The 17,565-nt window shown below is 38.5% G+C and overlaps 1 protein-coding gene across 7 annotated transcripts in view; it reads right to left on the bottom strand.

The window, feature by feature from the left end:
* The window catches only part of LTBP1 (latent transforming growth factor beta binding protein 1), a 182,769-nt gene that overhangs the window by 123,792 nt on the left and 41,412 nt on the right, over window positions 1-17,565 (bottom strand). For all 7 annotated transcript variants that reach the window (XM_014876273.2, XM_014876299.2, XM_014876282.2 and 4 more), the window contains one exon: window positions 12,409-12,584. In XM_014876273.2, coding sequence (XP_014731759.2) covers window positions 12,409-12,584 — 176 coding nt within the window. The remainder of the gene's footprint in view (window positions 1-12,408; window positions 12,585-17,565) is intronic.

The raw sequence follows: 17,565 nt of genomic DNA, 5'->3' as shown, positions 1-17,565 counted from the left end.
GACAGACATCCAGACATCTGGGTAAAGTGATGAGTTTTTAGTTGAAAGTTGGCACCATACGTACGTGATTTTTTTTTCCATCTCCGTAAGTCACTATGATAAAATATCATGAACACAGCAAACTCCTGCTGTGATAAATTTATGATTTAGCAACAACTGCAGGAGAAATGGAAAATATAAGCAAAAGGTTTTCTTAATAGAAGCCTTTCTGCCCCCACTATCCATTATACCATTTTTTTCCCCTCTGCATTAGCAAAAAAGGTGAAGTAGTTAAGACAGGGCAGGTGGCAGGTTTTATGTCCAGGTGGTCACAGTAGCTTACACAGCCAAGCCTGGAAAGAATTGTATGAGGGGAAGGATTCCTCCTCAACCTCCTGAGTCGCTGAGTAATGCAACTCAGACTTTGTTTCTTCCTAGAAGAATTTCTATAAACAATTATTTTCCTTGGGTTTAAGGCTGCTCCAACATTCTGACAGTATTCAATAGCTGCAGTAGAGCTCAGATGATCTGTGGTATGTTCCCGTTTTGTGGGAAGACAATGGGCTAGCAACACTAGTGAAAGCAGGACTGGTATTCAGTTAAATAGATAACTGTGTAGGCCAATGAGGCAAAGAGAATAAAATATTTCAATGTGTCAAAAACATTGATGTTATTTGTGTGATGGTTTTGTGCTTCACTGTGATCTAATAAAAAAATCCAGTGCTTTCTACCAGCTGAGTACACAGTGTAACTTATGCACACATCTCCCATATTCCTTGTATATACATTTCTAAAACTATTTTAAGAGGTCTGTTGTGAGGGGGGTTGTTCTTGTTCTCTCTTTTTTTTTTTAATGCCTTCATATATGACAAATATCCTGAGGCAAATCTCCTAAGGAAACAGATGTAGCAGAACTATAGACATTCCATCAGTACCTCCAGTAATGATAGACACTGCTCTCTTTCCATGACAATCTACTTCTGCACTGATCTCAGTATGTTTATATATTTTATCTAGTGTGTCATCAAACCTGAAGATTCTGTTTTAAAATTACATTCTCTTCCCAATGAGAATAGATTATCTCAGGCTATTTCAAATTTTCAAATTATAACTATGATGCATGATGAGAGCATTTAAAATTAAATCTTTTAAAATCAAACCAAATTAGCTTTTAAAAAGCTAATAGATGCAGCATTTTAAATTCTTAGATGACCAACACCCTCTTTTTTCTTGGCTAAATGCTGACACAAAAAAAGGAAAGAAGCAGAAGGAAATTACTTATTTCCTAAAAAAGATGTCTCCCAGTTATTTCACCACTCCACCTGGTTTAGTCCTTACACTAGATATGTTTGTTCAGCTAAAAGGAAAGATGACATTGTATAAAAATCAACCACACAAATAAGATAGTTAAGCTCTCAGAACTATTGTCAAATGACCTTTTTACACTTTTGACAATATATGAGGAAGTTCTGTCTTGTCACTGCTTAGTCATCAATTTAAAACAAAAGAAAAAAACCCAACCAACCAACAAAAACCTAGTTCCCAAAGATCAGAACAAGTAGAACTTAGCTGTCATAAAACTTAGAAATAGCATCATCTAGGAGATTTATAATGCTAGGAGCTAAAGAAGAAAAAAAAAAAAAAAACAACAGGAAAAAACAACAGGAAAAAAAAAAAGAAAACAAAAGAGAGATAAAGACACAGTAGATGGACATACACGCCAGAGGTAGATCTTCCCTAAATTTTTAATTACACATTGAGAGAAATACAGGCTTTAAAAGGTACAGAAAGCACTGAAAAAGATTCTGAGTGACCACTTAATCTCTCCATCTTCATTTTCCCAGGATAAAACAGCAACATTAAACAAAATGTTTGTCCAGACTATCCTCAAACCCATTCTATTATGCAGATTCCACAGCCTCCCCAAAGAATTTATTCCAGCACTTCAGCCTCTCTTATTATAAAGGTATTCCTAATACCTAACTCACATTTCCCCCATAGCAATTCAAGCAAATTATTGCCCTGCTTCATCTACATTAAACTTTAACAAAACATTATTCCTCTGTGGATCATTTTCTAACAAACTTGAAGACCACTGCCATCAATCTTCCTCAGTCTCATTTTGACCAGACCAAAACCACCCAAACATTCAGTCTTACAGCCCCTCTTTTGCAGATCTCCATCTTTTTTGTTTTGCTTTTGAGACCAGTCACTTAGCCCTCTTCTTCCTTCACAAGCCCTGTCTAAAACCACACTATACTGCAGCTGAGGTCTGATCAATGGTGGGGAGAGCAGCAGAATTACTTAACACAGCTTGACAAAAACACTTCTATGATTTTAATTTATTTTTGTCTCCCAACAGTGCACTAACTGATACTTCATACCCAGAACCAATCTGCAGGCTAGACCAAAGGGGCACACATCCTCCAAACCCCTTTCTGATCTCTTGATACAGATTTCATCCCAGTAAAACAAATACAGAACATTGCTTGCACAACCTTAGCAGGACTGAATGCAATCCTTACTCTGCTCTGAGCACAGGAGCAAAATCTCCTGCATTCAAACCTCACCCATCTAAAAATCATGCAGAATACAAGTCTTATTCTTTCTGTAACAGTCACAAGCACAAACAAGTCTGAAAACTACATGTATTAAATAAAGGCAAGGTACAGCTGTTGAGTAATTCAATTTTTGGCTTCAATATACCATGTCTACCTTTGCTCTTTCCAGAAACTTGGTTACTGTTCCCTAGTACACCTCACAGCCAGTTCTTTTTTCACAAGCATTGGGAAAAATTAGACATGTCAATGAAATTAAAAATAAGATGATCCAGATTTATTTCATCCAAGATCCAACACCTTCTCAAATGCTTACAAGTACACCCCCAGCTCTGCATGAGGTGAGGTGTATGTGTGCACATCCACCCAGCTGAACGTTTTGAGCAATATGACAGTATGGCAAAGCTGTACTTGATTTAACATGTCTAGACAGCTGTAGGAACACATTATTGAAATGCAATTAGTTTAGCACTCCCACTCTTTGTTATTTCTGTACTTTGTATTTTTGCTGCACTTGTATGATGTTACATGTATTTCTTTAGTTAATACAGCTTAACCTTTGATATTTCATCACTTTTCAAGTACTCAGTTCTAATGTCTTGATGCAAACTAAAAGGCTTCCAAAAAAGCAAAAACTACCTAATATGACAGTAACTGAAGAGGGACATGCACTGATATTTTTGTTGCTACTCTTATTGTCAATACAATCTCTTCCTTGCTCCCTGTCAAAGAATAGGACAGAGAATTCCACTGCTTTCCTCATCACCACTCCCACAACACTCTAAAATTTTTAGTAGTCTATTCTAGGAGAGGCAAATAATCCACTCTCCAATTATCTCAGTTTAAAATAGAGATGAGTGTGAACTGTTTGAAGCCATTTACTACAGCAACACTTGCTTCCTTCAAGTCGGTTTCCTCCATTAATTCTGACAAATTCCAAAAACTCTCTATTATCTGCAACACAGGTTTTTTGTGTTTTCTATGGATTGCTTCACTTAAAAGTACCAAAGGAGCATATACAGGCACAAGTGCTGAGATTGTTCAGAAAGACCTAACTGTGTTTACATGCCACAAACCCTTTGCTGATAAATCCTCTCACTGACACAGTCTTTTTAGAGCAAGAGAGGAATAGAGGAATTCACAGAAATTATATTCAATTTTGTCCTCTGGAAACTCATAATGTACAAATCACAGATAGATTTGAAATCTGAGATCTCTGCTAGCAGGTTTTATGAATCACCTTTTGTCTTCCTTGTCTTTTTTACCACTATAAAGATTCTTTATATACAATCCTCAGGCAATGAACATCCTACCTTAAACTACAGCCAGTCTCCCTGGTAATGAGAAACATAACTATCATTTCCCTTCACGTAGTTGAGAGTGATCCAGAAAAAGGTACCAACCCAAATAAATTAGAGAATGCAATGTGGTTTGATGTCTGGTGGAACGGCCTCAACTCATTTCAATAAACTTATTGGGCAAAAATTATTTTAATTTGTACTGCATTTATTTGGTTTAAATAAATTATATTTAAACTAGATTCACAAATGGTTAAGGTGATAAAGAGCTAAATTTTAGCCTCAGTTTATACCACTTATCAATCCTAGGTCTCTTTTCCAAGGGATGAGAGAAATTAATTGCATGGAACAAGCAGCACACTGAACAGGAGTGTGCCCAACCCACTCAAGAGTAAATGCTGGCAACCTAAGAATGCTTAGTTTAAATGCTCAGCTCAAGACTTTAGTCTAGGGCTCAGACACTTTTCTTTGAAGAACTCTGTGACTTCACTACAGCTAGATTCCAGACATCACTATGACTGCTATAGCAGTCCCTGGGGAGCTTAATCCTGCAGGAGAGTTCACTGACTGTACTTCTAAGGATAGGCAGACAGACAGTCAAGTGCTTTAGCTGCAATTTCAAATATGAATTACGCAAAATATGAGCGCCCGGATGGCCTGTCTTTCCCAGAGTGAAGTACTTGTCCTGAAACAGAACTTCAAGCTCTTCAAGAATCTCATGCTTGAGTTCACATCAGTACTCCAGCTGTAAGCACAGCATTCAGCTGGACAAATATTTTTAAGCTTCCATTCAAATTATCCAGCTTCTTAGGTACCTAAGCATACCCGGACCCAAAAGGCTTTCACTGGAGTGATATGGTAACAAAGGCCCAAAAGCCACATTTAGACACAGACATCTAAGGCACAGAGTTATTCTACACATCCCTCATCTCCTAGGCAATGAAGCAGCAGTAACTTTGCTAGCCCACCACAAGCAATTTTCCACTGACAGAAGCTGCTGCAATGAATGCACTGATAATGAAGTCGAAATCTTGACACAAACCTACAGCCAACAGGAGCTTGAGTATTACCAGATAAATACAATGCCACTCTCCACTTTATCAACAGGACTCTTTCACAAGAAGGTCTGAATTTGGTCTTTATACACTGGAAATGAGACTCATTCCCACCTGAAAGTATGCCTTTTGCCTAAGGTTATTATTTAGGCTTCTTCCACGATAATAATACAAATATTAGACAATAGTATTACAAGTCTCAAGTTGGAAGAGCATTACTCCACAAGAAAAGAAATTCTTGAGATAGAGTTTCCCCCTCCCAACATGTGCAACTCCTCCAAATGAGAAAAAGGTCTAAAATGAAAGAGTCAATATTTATCATTTATGGGAAGAATAGAGAATAAAAATCAATTTAATATTACCTTACTAAAGTATATCCACTTGACATTTCATTTCCTGAAAGGAAACAGCCAAAAAGCACTAAGGAAGTCAACAAACTATAAACAGTGACAAAGGACAGGACATCATGGAATTAAGTTTAAATGAATACAGCCGCCTCTGCATGCTGAATCACCATTAAAAATCTTCTCTCTCAGCAGTACATGAAGCCAAGATCTTTCTTTCCCCTAATTTTCTGTAGAGGGAAAAATTGACAATAGACATAAGGATGTGACTGATTCTGAAATCTCAGTTTCACAGGGTATGAACCTTCTTGCAGTAATTTTTTTGTCAACATTTGTTCATTCCTTCTGGCATAGGCAATAGCACTGACAGAAGAGCACTTTCACATCTCCTATGAAGAAAACCAGACTCAGCTACTTGCAACAATCAGAATCAATTTTTGATATCAAGGATTTGTATCACAGCAACTCTGGAGTTACCCAGGCTAAGGGGGACTTGTATTGTTTAATTGTGTGGGTTCAACAGTTCTCTATATCCACCTAAATTAATATTTTTTCAACATCATAAAGACTTTCCCCTACAGAATTTTCTGGAAAGCCTCTTCTTTTCTTCTTGAGAAATTTTTGATTTTGGTGCCAATACTCTTTCATCACAGAAGTTGAGATGCATTTATCTCAGTCTGTATTTTCCCCCAGCAATTACATGCTTTGAACTGATTTTAATTCTGTTTGCCAGATCAAACTGTTTTTCCAACATTCTTCCTCATTCTGCTGTGTATCAGTCTCTGTCTCTGTATTTTAAAGCATGGAGATGAGATTTCATTTTGGGGCGAATGCAACATTTAAAATAGTTTATATAAAAGCACAAGCAGCCTTTGCCTGTCGGGCAGACATTTCTTTTCTGGTGACCTCAGGGACATAAAATCTTTTCAGAGTCCAAAGAGAAAAATACAGTATGTTTTGGGGAGTGCTGATTTTCTAGTCTCCTCAATTGTGAGCCCTTTATGGACACACAAATTCATGAAGACAGCTTAGCAAGGGTATTGTTAGAATGCCTACAGCAACAGTATATTGAGTGGAATAGTTCGTATTTATACAGAGCTATTCTGTCTCCAAGGTTTTCAAAGAACTCCATAGTCTTTTATAATTACTAAATAAACTGCATTCATTTGTTAGGTAATTTTTCAGAATTTGTCACTCTATTTTTTGAGGCAAAAGCAAAGTAAATGTGCTGCTTGGTTTGCTAGAATTAGCTGCATTAATGAGAATCTAGAAAACTCAATTTATACCTAGAATTTAGCCTGTTGTTTCCAAGTCCTGCTGGAATCAAAAGTAAACTTTAAATGGCTGTTACAAAATGCCATGGTTTTCAATAGCAAGAAGAATAATGCTCTTAAATGGGAGAGAGGAAAAGGATGCTTCACACTAAAACTGTTCTTTGAAAAAGCCCAAGTGCTGTTTGAGCCTGATGCTGACAGCAACAACATTTTTTCTTAAACTTTTTAGCTTGTCCCTGAAAAATCCCTTCTTCCTCTGGAATGAGGGCACAGGCTTTGAACACATGTGCATTTGAGAACATAAAACGAAAAAGTTCCCAACATTTATACATTTACCCCATTCCCTTGCAATTGACTGTGTACAGTTTTAGGAGCAATATATGAATGTCAGTTGCCATGAGTGACTGAAGCAAATTTGACTCTACATTCCCTCCAAATAGACTATGTTGTAATTGTTCAGCTATTTCTTAATGTTAGTCTTTTAGGTGTTCATTCTGGTTTCATTCACCTCATTCTGCTGGCCATACCTTGTTCAGAGAGCAGCCTTAAGATCCTCCCTTATCTCCAAATTTCCCAAAACTTCCAGTTGGGAACATTACCACTGTTTAATATCCATAAATACATCGACAGCTAGAAGTTACAAGGATCATAATGCAATGATCTGGTTAAGAATCTGGTTAAGACAACCCAGTGAGAGAATTATTTTGCTGCTCACGAAGGGCAGTTCCACAAAGCAATATCAAGAATGGTGGAAAGAGTATCTGACCCAGTGAAGACCTGAGGGAGATTTTCTTCCAAAGTCTGAAGTTGGGTAAAATGTCAAATCATACAGATGCATTTATATGAAGCACATGTCATACCTCTCTGCACACTTTTTTAAGTGGTAAAATATTTATGCCTTTTGCAGCTGTTTACCCGTACTTCCTGGTGGGGAAATACTATTATTATGAAGTAAGTGTTATTTAATGAAGTCAGAATGGTGCAATTCCACAAAAATAGTTTAAATTGGAATTTCAAAGTGACACCTGGGATTTGCTCACATCAACCTATGAAGTCATCAGTGAAGCCAGCAGATATAATTACGTATAAACTTACAGAAGAGCTTCGCTAAGTTACCAGTGTATGGTGCTGCCAATACAGGAAAGCTCTTGTTACGCCAAATTTAGAGCGGAGTATTCTGCACATCACAACTCTAGGTGCTGGGACATCTTCTTCCACAGTAAGCTTATTTCATGTGTATAAACTTATGTAAAATATGATTCAATGTGTCCACAGTTAGAGAAGTTACATGACTTTCATATTGCTTCAGTTTCCTCCTTACACAAGAATTTAAGAGTTGTCCAACCACGAGCAGATCCTAAGAGTCCAAAAGCCATACAGGCATATTTGTCCAACTTCCAGGCACAACATATACAACTAAGCACAGTAGGGTGCTGCAAGCCCAAAATCACTAAACCTTATGCAACCTTTACTACTTAAATTCAAGACATGTTTTCATTCACTACCTAAAATAGAGACGAGTTCTCCTTAATGAATATTATATAAGGAATTTTGGTGAAGACGAAAATAACCCAATCTACCTAAAACATAGTAGTTTTCCATAGTACTTGATAAAATCAACTTAACATGTATCTTCACTTGCAAAATTCACATACTTCCCATATCGTCTTCCTGAATAGAGATTAGTTTCATTTTCTTTCTTATCCTCCCTTCTTCCTTGGGATAACATCATTATACAAACACATGCCTTATTTATTTCACATAATACCATTCCAATTTTAGGTAAAGTACCCTTGAGTTTTTGTTCTGCTTTCAGTGCATTCTGTGGTTGCCTCAGTCACAAATGAATACATTTCCTCAATATACCTCTAAAACAGAGAAGTATCATCATTGTACTTATAAGGAACTGTAGCCTGGTGAGAAATTGTCCTACAGATGCAGGCAACACCAGACAACTGATTTCAGAAGCAGAAATTTCACTATTTTCAGCTCAATGGGCAAAATGCACAATGCCACTCAACGCTAGCCCCTCAGACATCTCAGCCTGGAAAATGAAGTGTATATTTAAATGCATTTTCTGAAGAACCATAGAGCAACCAGAAGTGGATAGAGTGAAATGGAGAACTTCCTAGCCTCTTGCTGCTGTAATAAGTAGTTCTCACAGTAACTGTGTTGAAAGGAATTCCAGAAAGACTACATTTAGAATTTGTTTATTATCATATATATTTTGGACCAATAGAAACAGCACAGAATTCCTTTATCTAATTTTCTCCACCACTGCATTTATAAATCCAAGGAGATAAGCACTGGTATTTAGAGGATTCATGCTCAGATGACTAGTGGTTACTTTTAACTTGCCATTAAGGGAATAGTGGGAAATGTCTGAGGTGGATGCACCTGAATTACTAAAAATCTTTTCCTACTGTTTTATGGACTACCAGGTTGCAAATAGAATTTTATAGCTGAAATTTCTGTGCTGCTGCCATTGTTACTATCAGAGAATTTTTCACTCTAAGGTTCCAAATATTTAGGCAGAATTCAGGTGAAGTGTGACAGTATGTACTTTTAAGCAAATAAGACATCCCTTGAGAATTACTCGGAGTTTGTGTCTCACAGGACAAAAATTCAAAATGCTTGACAGAAGAAATGCTACCTGCTACTGGCAGACTGCTCCATTTCACATCCCAGGGTGACTTTAAAGGCTATAATTGTAATCCCAGTGGCTTACTGAATTTTCAAGCTCTGTTGATGTGATACATAACCTTACAGTGAAGTTCAGCTTAAAAGTCAAAAGAATAGACTATTTGATGTCTTTAATAAGAGTACTATACTGCATGTTCTGAACATTATCAGAGAAGTGACACTGCTTACAAATGCACTAGAATAAAAATTCTAGACTGCATCTTGAATTAATTTTAATTGAAAAATGTTTAATGTGACTTAACTTCAATGTTTTTTACCCCAGTATCTCCAAAAGCTCATCTGACAACACTGTGATGGGGCATTTAAACATGACTGACTTCCTATAAATCAGAAGATGCTCAGAAGCACCTGGTCACATTTGGCAGTTTTCTTTCCAGTGTACCAGTACCTCACATCTCATTTGTTTCTGCCAAGCCAGACCTGTCTCTAAAGGTAATAAAACACTAACACTTTTTCCAGTTTCAATCACTGGATTGAAACAATCTATAGAAGTCAGAAAAATCAAAACAAATTGCAGCTACAGCTAGAGAAGTAAGTTTATTCTAGGGGTACCTTTTTCACAGTTGCCAATCTCTGGCACAGTGTTAATATTTTAAAGAAAAATGCATAGAAATGCTTATAAAACCCCAACAGAATGCGTAGCTTTGCACTCAATGATAGCTATGAACTCTTGGGCAATGCTACCAAGTATTACCTGGCTACTATTTCTTCTCATTTCTAAAAAATTTTACTTCATGTTACCATAAAAAAAAGAAAAAGTTGTGAAGCATTCCATGCTAACTTTTTGGCTTCTGCTTTTCAATAAAATTATTACATTTTCCCCCTCTTCCTTTACAAAAAAATCTCCACAAGTCCATTACCAATTCCTATGTCAATGAAGTAAGAGCCTGTCCCATGAAATAAGATTATACATTTAAGAGCAATAACAAAACACAATGAGATCATCAGTCACTCTTATAACTTAACTAGACAATGAACATCAACTAGAAGCATGAACTAATTCACAGAGTCCATCTCTGGTCAAGACAGGACTAGGAACTGCATATTCCTGGTTATCACAGAACACCTGACATTAAGTTTCACATCCTAATCTTACCTCTCTGTTGGTTAATTCAAACATCCCTAACATTAAAATACTGATGGCTGAAATGTAGAACTCAATTTTTATGAAAACAAACAGTCTTCTAATCTTCAAGTTCATTCCAGCACCTCCAGCAACCAGAAAAACCAAACAGATATGGCTGTCCAAGTTGAAGGTGTCCTGCTCAGGCTAGCAAAACTTAATCCTAGACTGACAACAAACAGCTCAAACTGTACTCTGCACTACCAGGTATCTAAACTGCTTCATCACAAGTTGCTGTCACCAACTCCCACATCACAGCTGTAGAAAACAGGTGAAACAGGTAATGGTGTAACAGATAATGGGACTGGTTTTTAGGGTGACAGAGAGCTCATATTCCGAAATTTTGACACCATCTAAATAGCTTGCATTTTACCTCTGAGTTGACACTTAAGTCATGGCTGACCTTATCAGGCCATAGAAACTCTTTTTACTACTTATTCTCCAGGTGTTTTAGGACTCATAAGCTTTTCAATAAGGGTAGAATGTTTTACTAATGCACTGCTCACTAACAGGCTTCTTAGAATTTGATAAAAAACACTCCTGTATTCATCTCCTGGTTTTCCCTCTCCTAGTCATGTCCCTCAGAGCCCTGTATTTAACAGTGGGGCTCAAATAAGCCAGAAAGAGCTAGAAGCACTGGCTGCTTTGTCTTATAGCTGCATAGAGTCTTCTCATGCTACCATAGAAGAAAAAATCCATCCATTTAGTGGCAGCTTGATACTTGTGAATAACACTGAGTATATCAAAGGTAGAATGACTTAAACAGCCTGAAAAATGGGAGCAAAATGAAAGATTTTTTTTGGTCAGAATCCTACCTGAAACAGTCATTCCGAATACTGGAGAACTATGCAACCTGGAATTTGTTTACTTTTTCATTAATAAGACTTATAAGAGATGGACACAATCCAATCCCAGTAACCATTAGCATTTTATTTGAAAGAAAACAACCGCTGCCTGGAAAAAAAGCAGTATTATCTTATTTACAAAAGAAACTACTGGTTGATGTCGACAGCATGACTAAAAAAAAAAAAAAAAAACACCACCACCACCACCAATCTTTCTGAAAGTTCTAAGAAAAGGATACAGTGTTTTGCAAGAAGTATACTTCACCACTCTGGAAATGTTAATTGAAAGACCTCCAGCTGCCCACTGTTCTTCCCGCTACAGTCAATAATCTCATTTACTACCCACTAACTTAGAATTGAGGAAAACAAAGCAGGGAGTTGTATGTAAGTGTAAATGGACAGACCATAAAGATGTGCAATGCCAAAATGCAAAGGAATTCTAGTTAAAAATTTAGAAAGGAAAGGCTCTTCCCTAAAACCTCAGCAGAACAGAATTATTTGTGCTACAGAAAAGGAAATCTGTCAGGAGACTGCAAGTACCTTAAGGTCTCAATGTTAATCAATCCATTATTCAGCTGCAGGAACTTTTCTCCAAATCAAGCCAGCAGACATTCTGTAATACCTAACCCATAATTCATCAAGCCCTCCATCTTCTAAGCCAAAACTTGTCCTCAGGCTCTGCACACAATGGGGCATGAGCCAAGGCCACAAGCTGGGCACCTACACAACCTTTTTTTTTTAATAAATATGAAGCAGAAACTCTCAGGCAGCCTCCATACTGTGCAGAAGTTCATAAACACGTAATAAATTAAATACAGAGAAAAATAGTCACCAATGAGACCACAGTTCTGAACTCCAGCTTTCCAAAAAGGTATCCATCATACTGACAATGACTATAGTCATAGACATGCCTATTCTACCAAAGCATTCACAAAGCACCCTTTTCTGAAGAAAAAACTGCTATCTAAAAACTGCTATCTAGACTTAGGATGATGAATTTTCAACAGTGAATCAGGTTCAATTTTTTTCATCCAGGAAATCTGTTTTGTTTCTCTACAGAATGCAGAATACTGGAGCATTTGCTAATCTAAGAATTCTCATGTACAGTTATTTTAACCTTTCTCTGTCTTCAAGTCTTACTGCAGAAAATGTCAAGATCTTAAAAAAAACGCGGGGTGGGGGCTTTGTGGGGGGAGAGAAGGGAGTACGCTTTTTGTAGTTGTACTCACAGCGCAAAGGTGATGCAGGTTGATCCTGGCCCAATCTCAGTGGTAATGAGCCCTCAGTGGACTGCTCTCCTGAAATCACTTTTTTCACTGGATAATATTTGGGCTTAATCACATATTCTTGTGTTTGGCCATGATGAAGATTCATCATTAGTGTCTGAGATGAAAGCGGTATCATCCTGTTTTGGAAAGAGATAGAAAAGACAGAACAATATAAGAATTAATAAATTAGACTTAGAAACTACTCATAAAAAATTGAAGGCAAATTCAACTGTACTCCAAATTCTCAAAATACAGTTCAGGAAACCTACTACCTTAAAAGTAAGCACCTAATTTTCCAAGCATTTAGCAGCCTTATTGTCTTGACAGCTCAATAAACTGCTAGGAAAGACTGCAGGGATTATATCACTTTCTTTTTGATATGGCAAGAGAAATATCATGGACAGCCCAGAAAACAGGGGAGAACAGGGAAAAGCCCTGATCAAAATGAGTTGCAGCTCAAATTTGGTAACACACAGCTTTCCAAACAGGTCAGAGAAGCAGTGATGCATTGAAACCTTATTCCATTTCTTACAACTGTCATTCCATACAAGATATATTAAGTAGAACCTACACCCAGCTGTCTTTCTCCTTCTGTTCCCAGAAATAATTTCCTCCTTCACCATATCCCTTTAGCCAAAGAACAAAGCACTATTCCTCTTCCCCTTTTTCAGACTGTTTCCCACCGAATCAGAAGGTTCGTGTCCCACAGTTGTATTTCTTTGCCCATCCACTTTCTCTTTACCTGAACTACTGAACATCTCTGACAAGCGTCCCATAACCACATGGACTCCCTTAACAACAAAACCATTTACCCTTCCTGCTAAACAAGAAGATTCCTTCAAGCTGAGGATTCCCTCAGTACTAATCCTGACTCATATTGGTTAGGTTCCTCCCTATGACCTCAGCTTCTCACTGCACAAGGCCTTACCAACTTTCAATAACAACTCCCTCCTCTCCCTACCAAAAAGCCCACGGTTATTTAGTGACCATCAGCAGTAGGAATAATTTCTTCACTAACAAACTGGCCTTCACTCTTCCAGCAATTAATAAGGCAGTAAACTGGGCAGCTCTTAGTTACACACAAAGTGCAAGCTGCTTTGGGGCCTCAAGGCTGAAGAATCCCACTACCTAGCAAGCAATAACACACTGTCAAGGAACAAACCCACTAATAACATGTCTTCAAGCAGTCATAGCTAGTGCAGATGAGACTGTAAAGAGACACACTCCACGTAGTGTAGAATCAATTAGAAACCTAACAACAGTGGCTATCAGGACTACATCGTGCTTTGCTCAAATGAAGGCAAACAGAATGGGATGTTGTAAGCCTTACTTCATTTTCAGCTGAGGGTCTGTAACTAGTTGAGTTTTCAAAAATGCAAAAATAGGGGAAAAAGTTATGGAATTTGAAACAACCATCCCTCAGAGCCACAGTTCTGCAGGGTAAATAACTGTCCTCTGAGAATAAACCATGAACCCTATATTATAAAGGACTGAGCAGCACTTCCCCACAGTGGTGAGACTGCAGAGCTTCAGCTAAGAACTTAGATGACTACTGCATTGTTTTCTGACATGTGGAGCCTGAGCCAGCCCCTATCTCCAAAGCAATGTCTAACTCCTTGGTCATGTTATTCAAGATGCTTAGTAACTGCTGTAGCCAATGGATTTGTGGTTAGAACAAACAATGGGGTTTTGTCCTGCACAGATGCTCTTTTTCTCAAACTGATCCAAGTTAACAAGAGCATTCATTAACAGTGACATTCTAAGCCTCCTATGTAGAACAGAAACATAACTGCTTAGGCTGTCTCCAAGTCAATATTTCTAATACAGTACTTACACAGTCTCATTACATTCAGTAGAAGCCCTTTTGCCAGACTAAGAGAGAATACTAGATTTTTTGTGTTGTCTTTAGGGTTCCTACCAGAAGATCAAAAGAGAGCCTTCACTGGCATTGGAGATCAGGCTCGGAATTTAACAGAGTCTGATAAGAACTATGACCTGGAAACCCTCAGCCTGAGATAAAGCTGAGGTTGTTGCCTTCACTACTTTTTATATATGAATTTCATTTCTTTGAAGAATCACTGCAATCACTCCTGTACAACCTGTTTTTTCTAACAGACCTCATTTGATGTCTACACATAAGGACATCCATTTCTGGTTTTGGACATAAAAGAGTGTCTATACTGAGTGTAGAAGCAGGACTTAACAACAGAGATCAAACTACTAGATACAGATGCTGCCATTTAAGTGTCAGAGTGTTTTCTGTTAAGGTTATAATCAGTTATAAAGCATTACGAAAGTCCAGAATGGTTAAAGTTGACCCCACCAGTGGTCCCTTCCAATCTCTCTGCTCAGGCAGGGTCTTCCTAATGATCTCTGATTAGCAGTCCTAATTACCTTTGTTGTGCTCTGCTCAAACCCACTCCTCATTTCTCTTGTCCTGAGGGGCCCAGAACTGGACTCAGCATTCCAGATGTGCCTCAGCAGGGCTGGGCAGAGGGGCAGGATCACCTCCCTTGACCTGCTGGCAATGCTCTTCCCAATGCACCCCAGGATCCCATTGGCCTTCTTGGCCACAAGGACGCACTGCTGGTTCATGGATGGCTTCTTGTCCACTAGGACCCCCAGGTCCTTCTCCACAGAGCTGCTTTCCAGCAGGTCAGGCCCCAGCCTGTACTGGTACAAGACCCTGCATTTGCCTTAGAAGTTCAGACAGTTCCTCTCTGCCCATCCTCCAGCCTGTCAGGATCCTTCTGCACAGCACTCTGGGGTATCAGCCACTCTTCCCAGTTCTGTGTCATCAGTGAACTTGCTGAGGAGGCATCTAGCCCTTCATCCAACTCATTGATGAATGAGTAAATAATATAGGACCTGGTCAAGTCTTCTGCCATTCAGCCAGTTCTCAGACCATCTCACGGTCCACTCCTCCAGTCTGTACCTCCCAAGTTTGTGTATGAGGATGTTGTGAAAGACAGCGTCAAAGGGCTTAGTGAAGTCCAGGTAAAAAATATTCACTCCTCTCCCCTCATCCATCCAGGTAGTTCTGTCACTGTAGAAGACAATTGGGTTGGTCAAGCATGATTTACCTTTAGTTAATCCATGCTGACTACTCCTGGTCACTTTCTCATCTTCCACATACTTAAAGATGGCCCCCAGAACAATTACATTTCCAGAGATAGAGGTGAGGCAGGAGGTGCTTAGGTACTCCTTCTTGCCCTTTTTGAAGGCTGTGGTGACGTTTGCTTTCCTCTAGTCCTCAAGCACCACTTCTGACTGCCATGACCTTTCAAAGATGATCATGAGTGGCCTAGCTATGATGTCTGCCATCTCTCTCAGCCCTCATGGATGCTTCCCATCGTGGCCCATGGACTTGTGGATGTCAAGTTTGCCTAGGTCATCTCTAACCCAATCCTCCTTGATAAAACACAAGTCTTCCTCCTACCATTCCTTTTCCCTGGTCTCCCAGGCCAGAGATTCCTAAGGACTGGTCTTGTCAGTGAAGACTGATGGACAGAAGGCATTCAGTAATTCTGCTTTCTTTGCATTCTCTGTTACTAGAAACCCCACTCCATTTCAAGACAGGCCCACATTTTCCTCAATTTCCTATTTGTTATTGATGTATTTGCTTCCTGTAGTTGATATACTTGGCCAGGTTTTTAATTCCAGATGGGCTGTAGCCTTCCTTGTTGCATTTCTGCATACTCTGACAACATCTCTATTTATGTTTTAAGTGTTCTGTCCCTCCTTCCTTCTCCTGTGTATCTCTCACTCGTGCTTGGGTATTGACAGGAGTTTCTGTGTTCATCCATGCAGGTCTCTCCCCCACTTTCCTCAATTTCTTGCTCAAAAGGACGCATCATTTTTGAGCCCTCAAAAAAAAAAAATCTTTGAATATTGACCAGCTGTTTTGGATCCTTCTTCCCTGAAGGCACATTCCAGTGATATTTGTCCAAAAGTGTCCCTGACTAGGCAAAAGCTAGCTCTCTAGAAGTCCAGGGTTGCAATTTAATTGCTACCCCTCTTCCTTCATGTAAGATACTGAGTTGCACAGTGTCCTGGTCACTGTAGCCGAGTCTACCCCAATCTTCACATGTTCAACAAGGCCTTCCTTGTTTGTTAGTATTAGGTCCTTTTATTTTTATTATTACCCTTTATCTTGTCACATATCCAGCCACACTGAAGCCCAATTGTCAGCCCAAGTGTCATAACACTTGAAATTACAATGAAATTGAAAAAAAAATTTCAAAATACAACAACACACCATGCCACACCAAAAACATGAATGCTATATCTTGGACACCAAAAGCTTAACCACCAGAATTTACAAAAGTTGCCTCTTCCTTCCTTCTCAGGTATTATAATTTTCTTCCTTAATTTAGTTTGCATTATATAGTGATACTAATGAATAACTGCTAAGACAGCTTTGCTTTCCAAGAGTGGCTTATACTGTACTACACAGGAAAGCTGTAAACTTTATCAATGCAATTTTTTCAGAAGAAACACCTCCACATGATGTGTAAGCTGTTAATTTGTTTGAATGCAGACTAAATTGCCTAATCTAAATCACCAATGTATCTGCTTAAAATAACCACAAGAAACGAAGTTAAGACTTGTCTAGATCCCTTTTCTTACATACTTATGCTCATTTTTGATGATCTGACATGAACTTAATACACTTGACAAAAACTTTCCATTGTTGAAGCGTTCACCAGGCAGGTAAACAAATGTCTAACTGCACCTTCAACAAACAAACAACATGATAGATACTAATAATGTTACAAGGGATCTACAGAGGAAGAAGAAACACTTTCAGCTAACTATCATGCAGAAGGAAGCTCTCTTGCTTGATAAAACAGAGAAAGAATGTGATGTATCAGAATACCCCGTGCAAGCAGAAATGAGATTGGCAACATTTGGCATAAAAAGTACTGTCTAGACTAAACTAAGACAAATCTCACTCAAGTTGCTTTCTTTATTTTATTTACTGTAAGCCTGATGCTCCCATGCCTGGCTCCTAGCTAGCAACATCTCAGAAAATATGTGTTGTTAGCACTACTGCTTCATGCAAGTGTACAAATTAATTCCTTCTTCATTACCTCCTCCCAAAGTCACAATGAAAAG

Source organism: Sturnus vulgaris, chromosome 3, assembly GCF_052056855.1.
Source record: "Sturnus vulgaris isolate bStuVul1 chromosome 3, bStuVul1.hap1, whole genome shotgun sequence".
Classification (NCBI taxonomy): domain Eukaryota; kingdom Metazoa; phylum Chordata; class Aves; order Passeriformes; family Sturnidae; genus Sturnus; species Sturnus vulgaris.
Note: the sequence above shows the minus strand (reverse complement) of the source record. Positions and strands in the feature narration are given on the sequence as shown.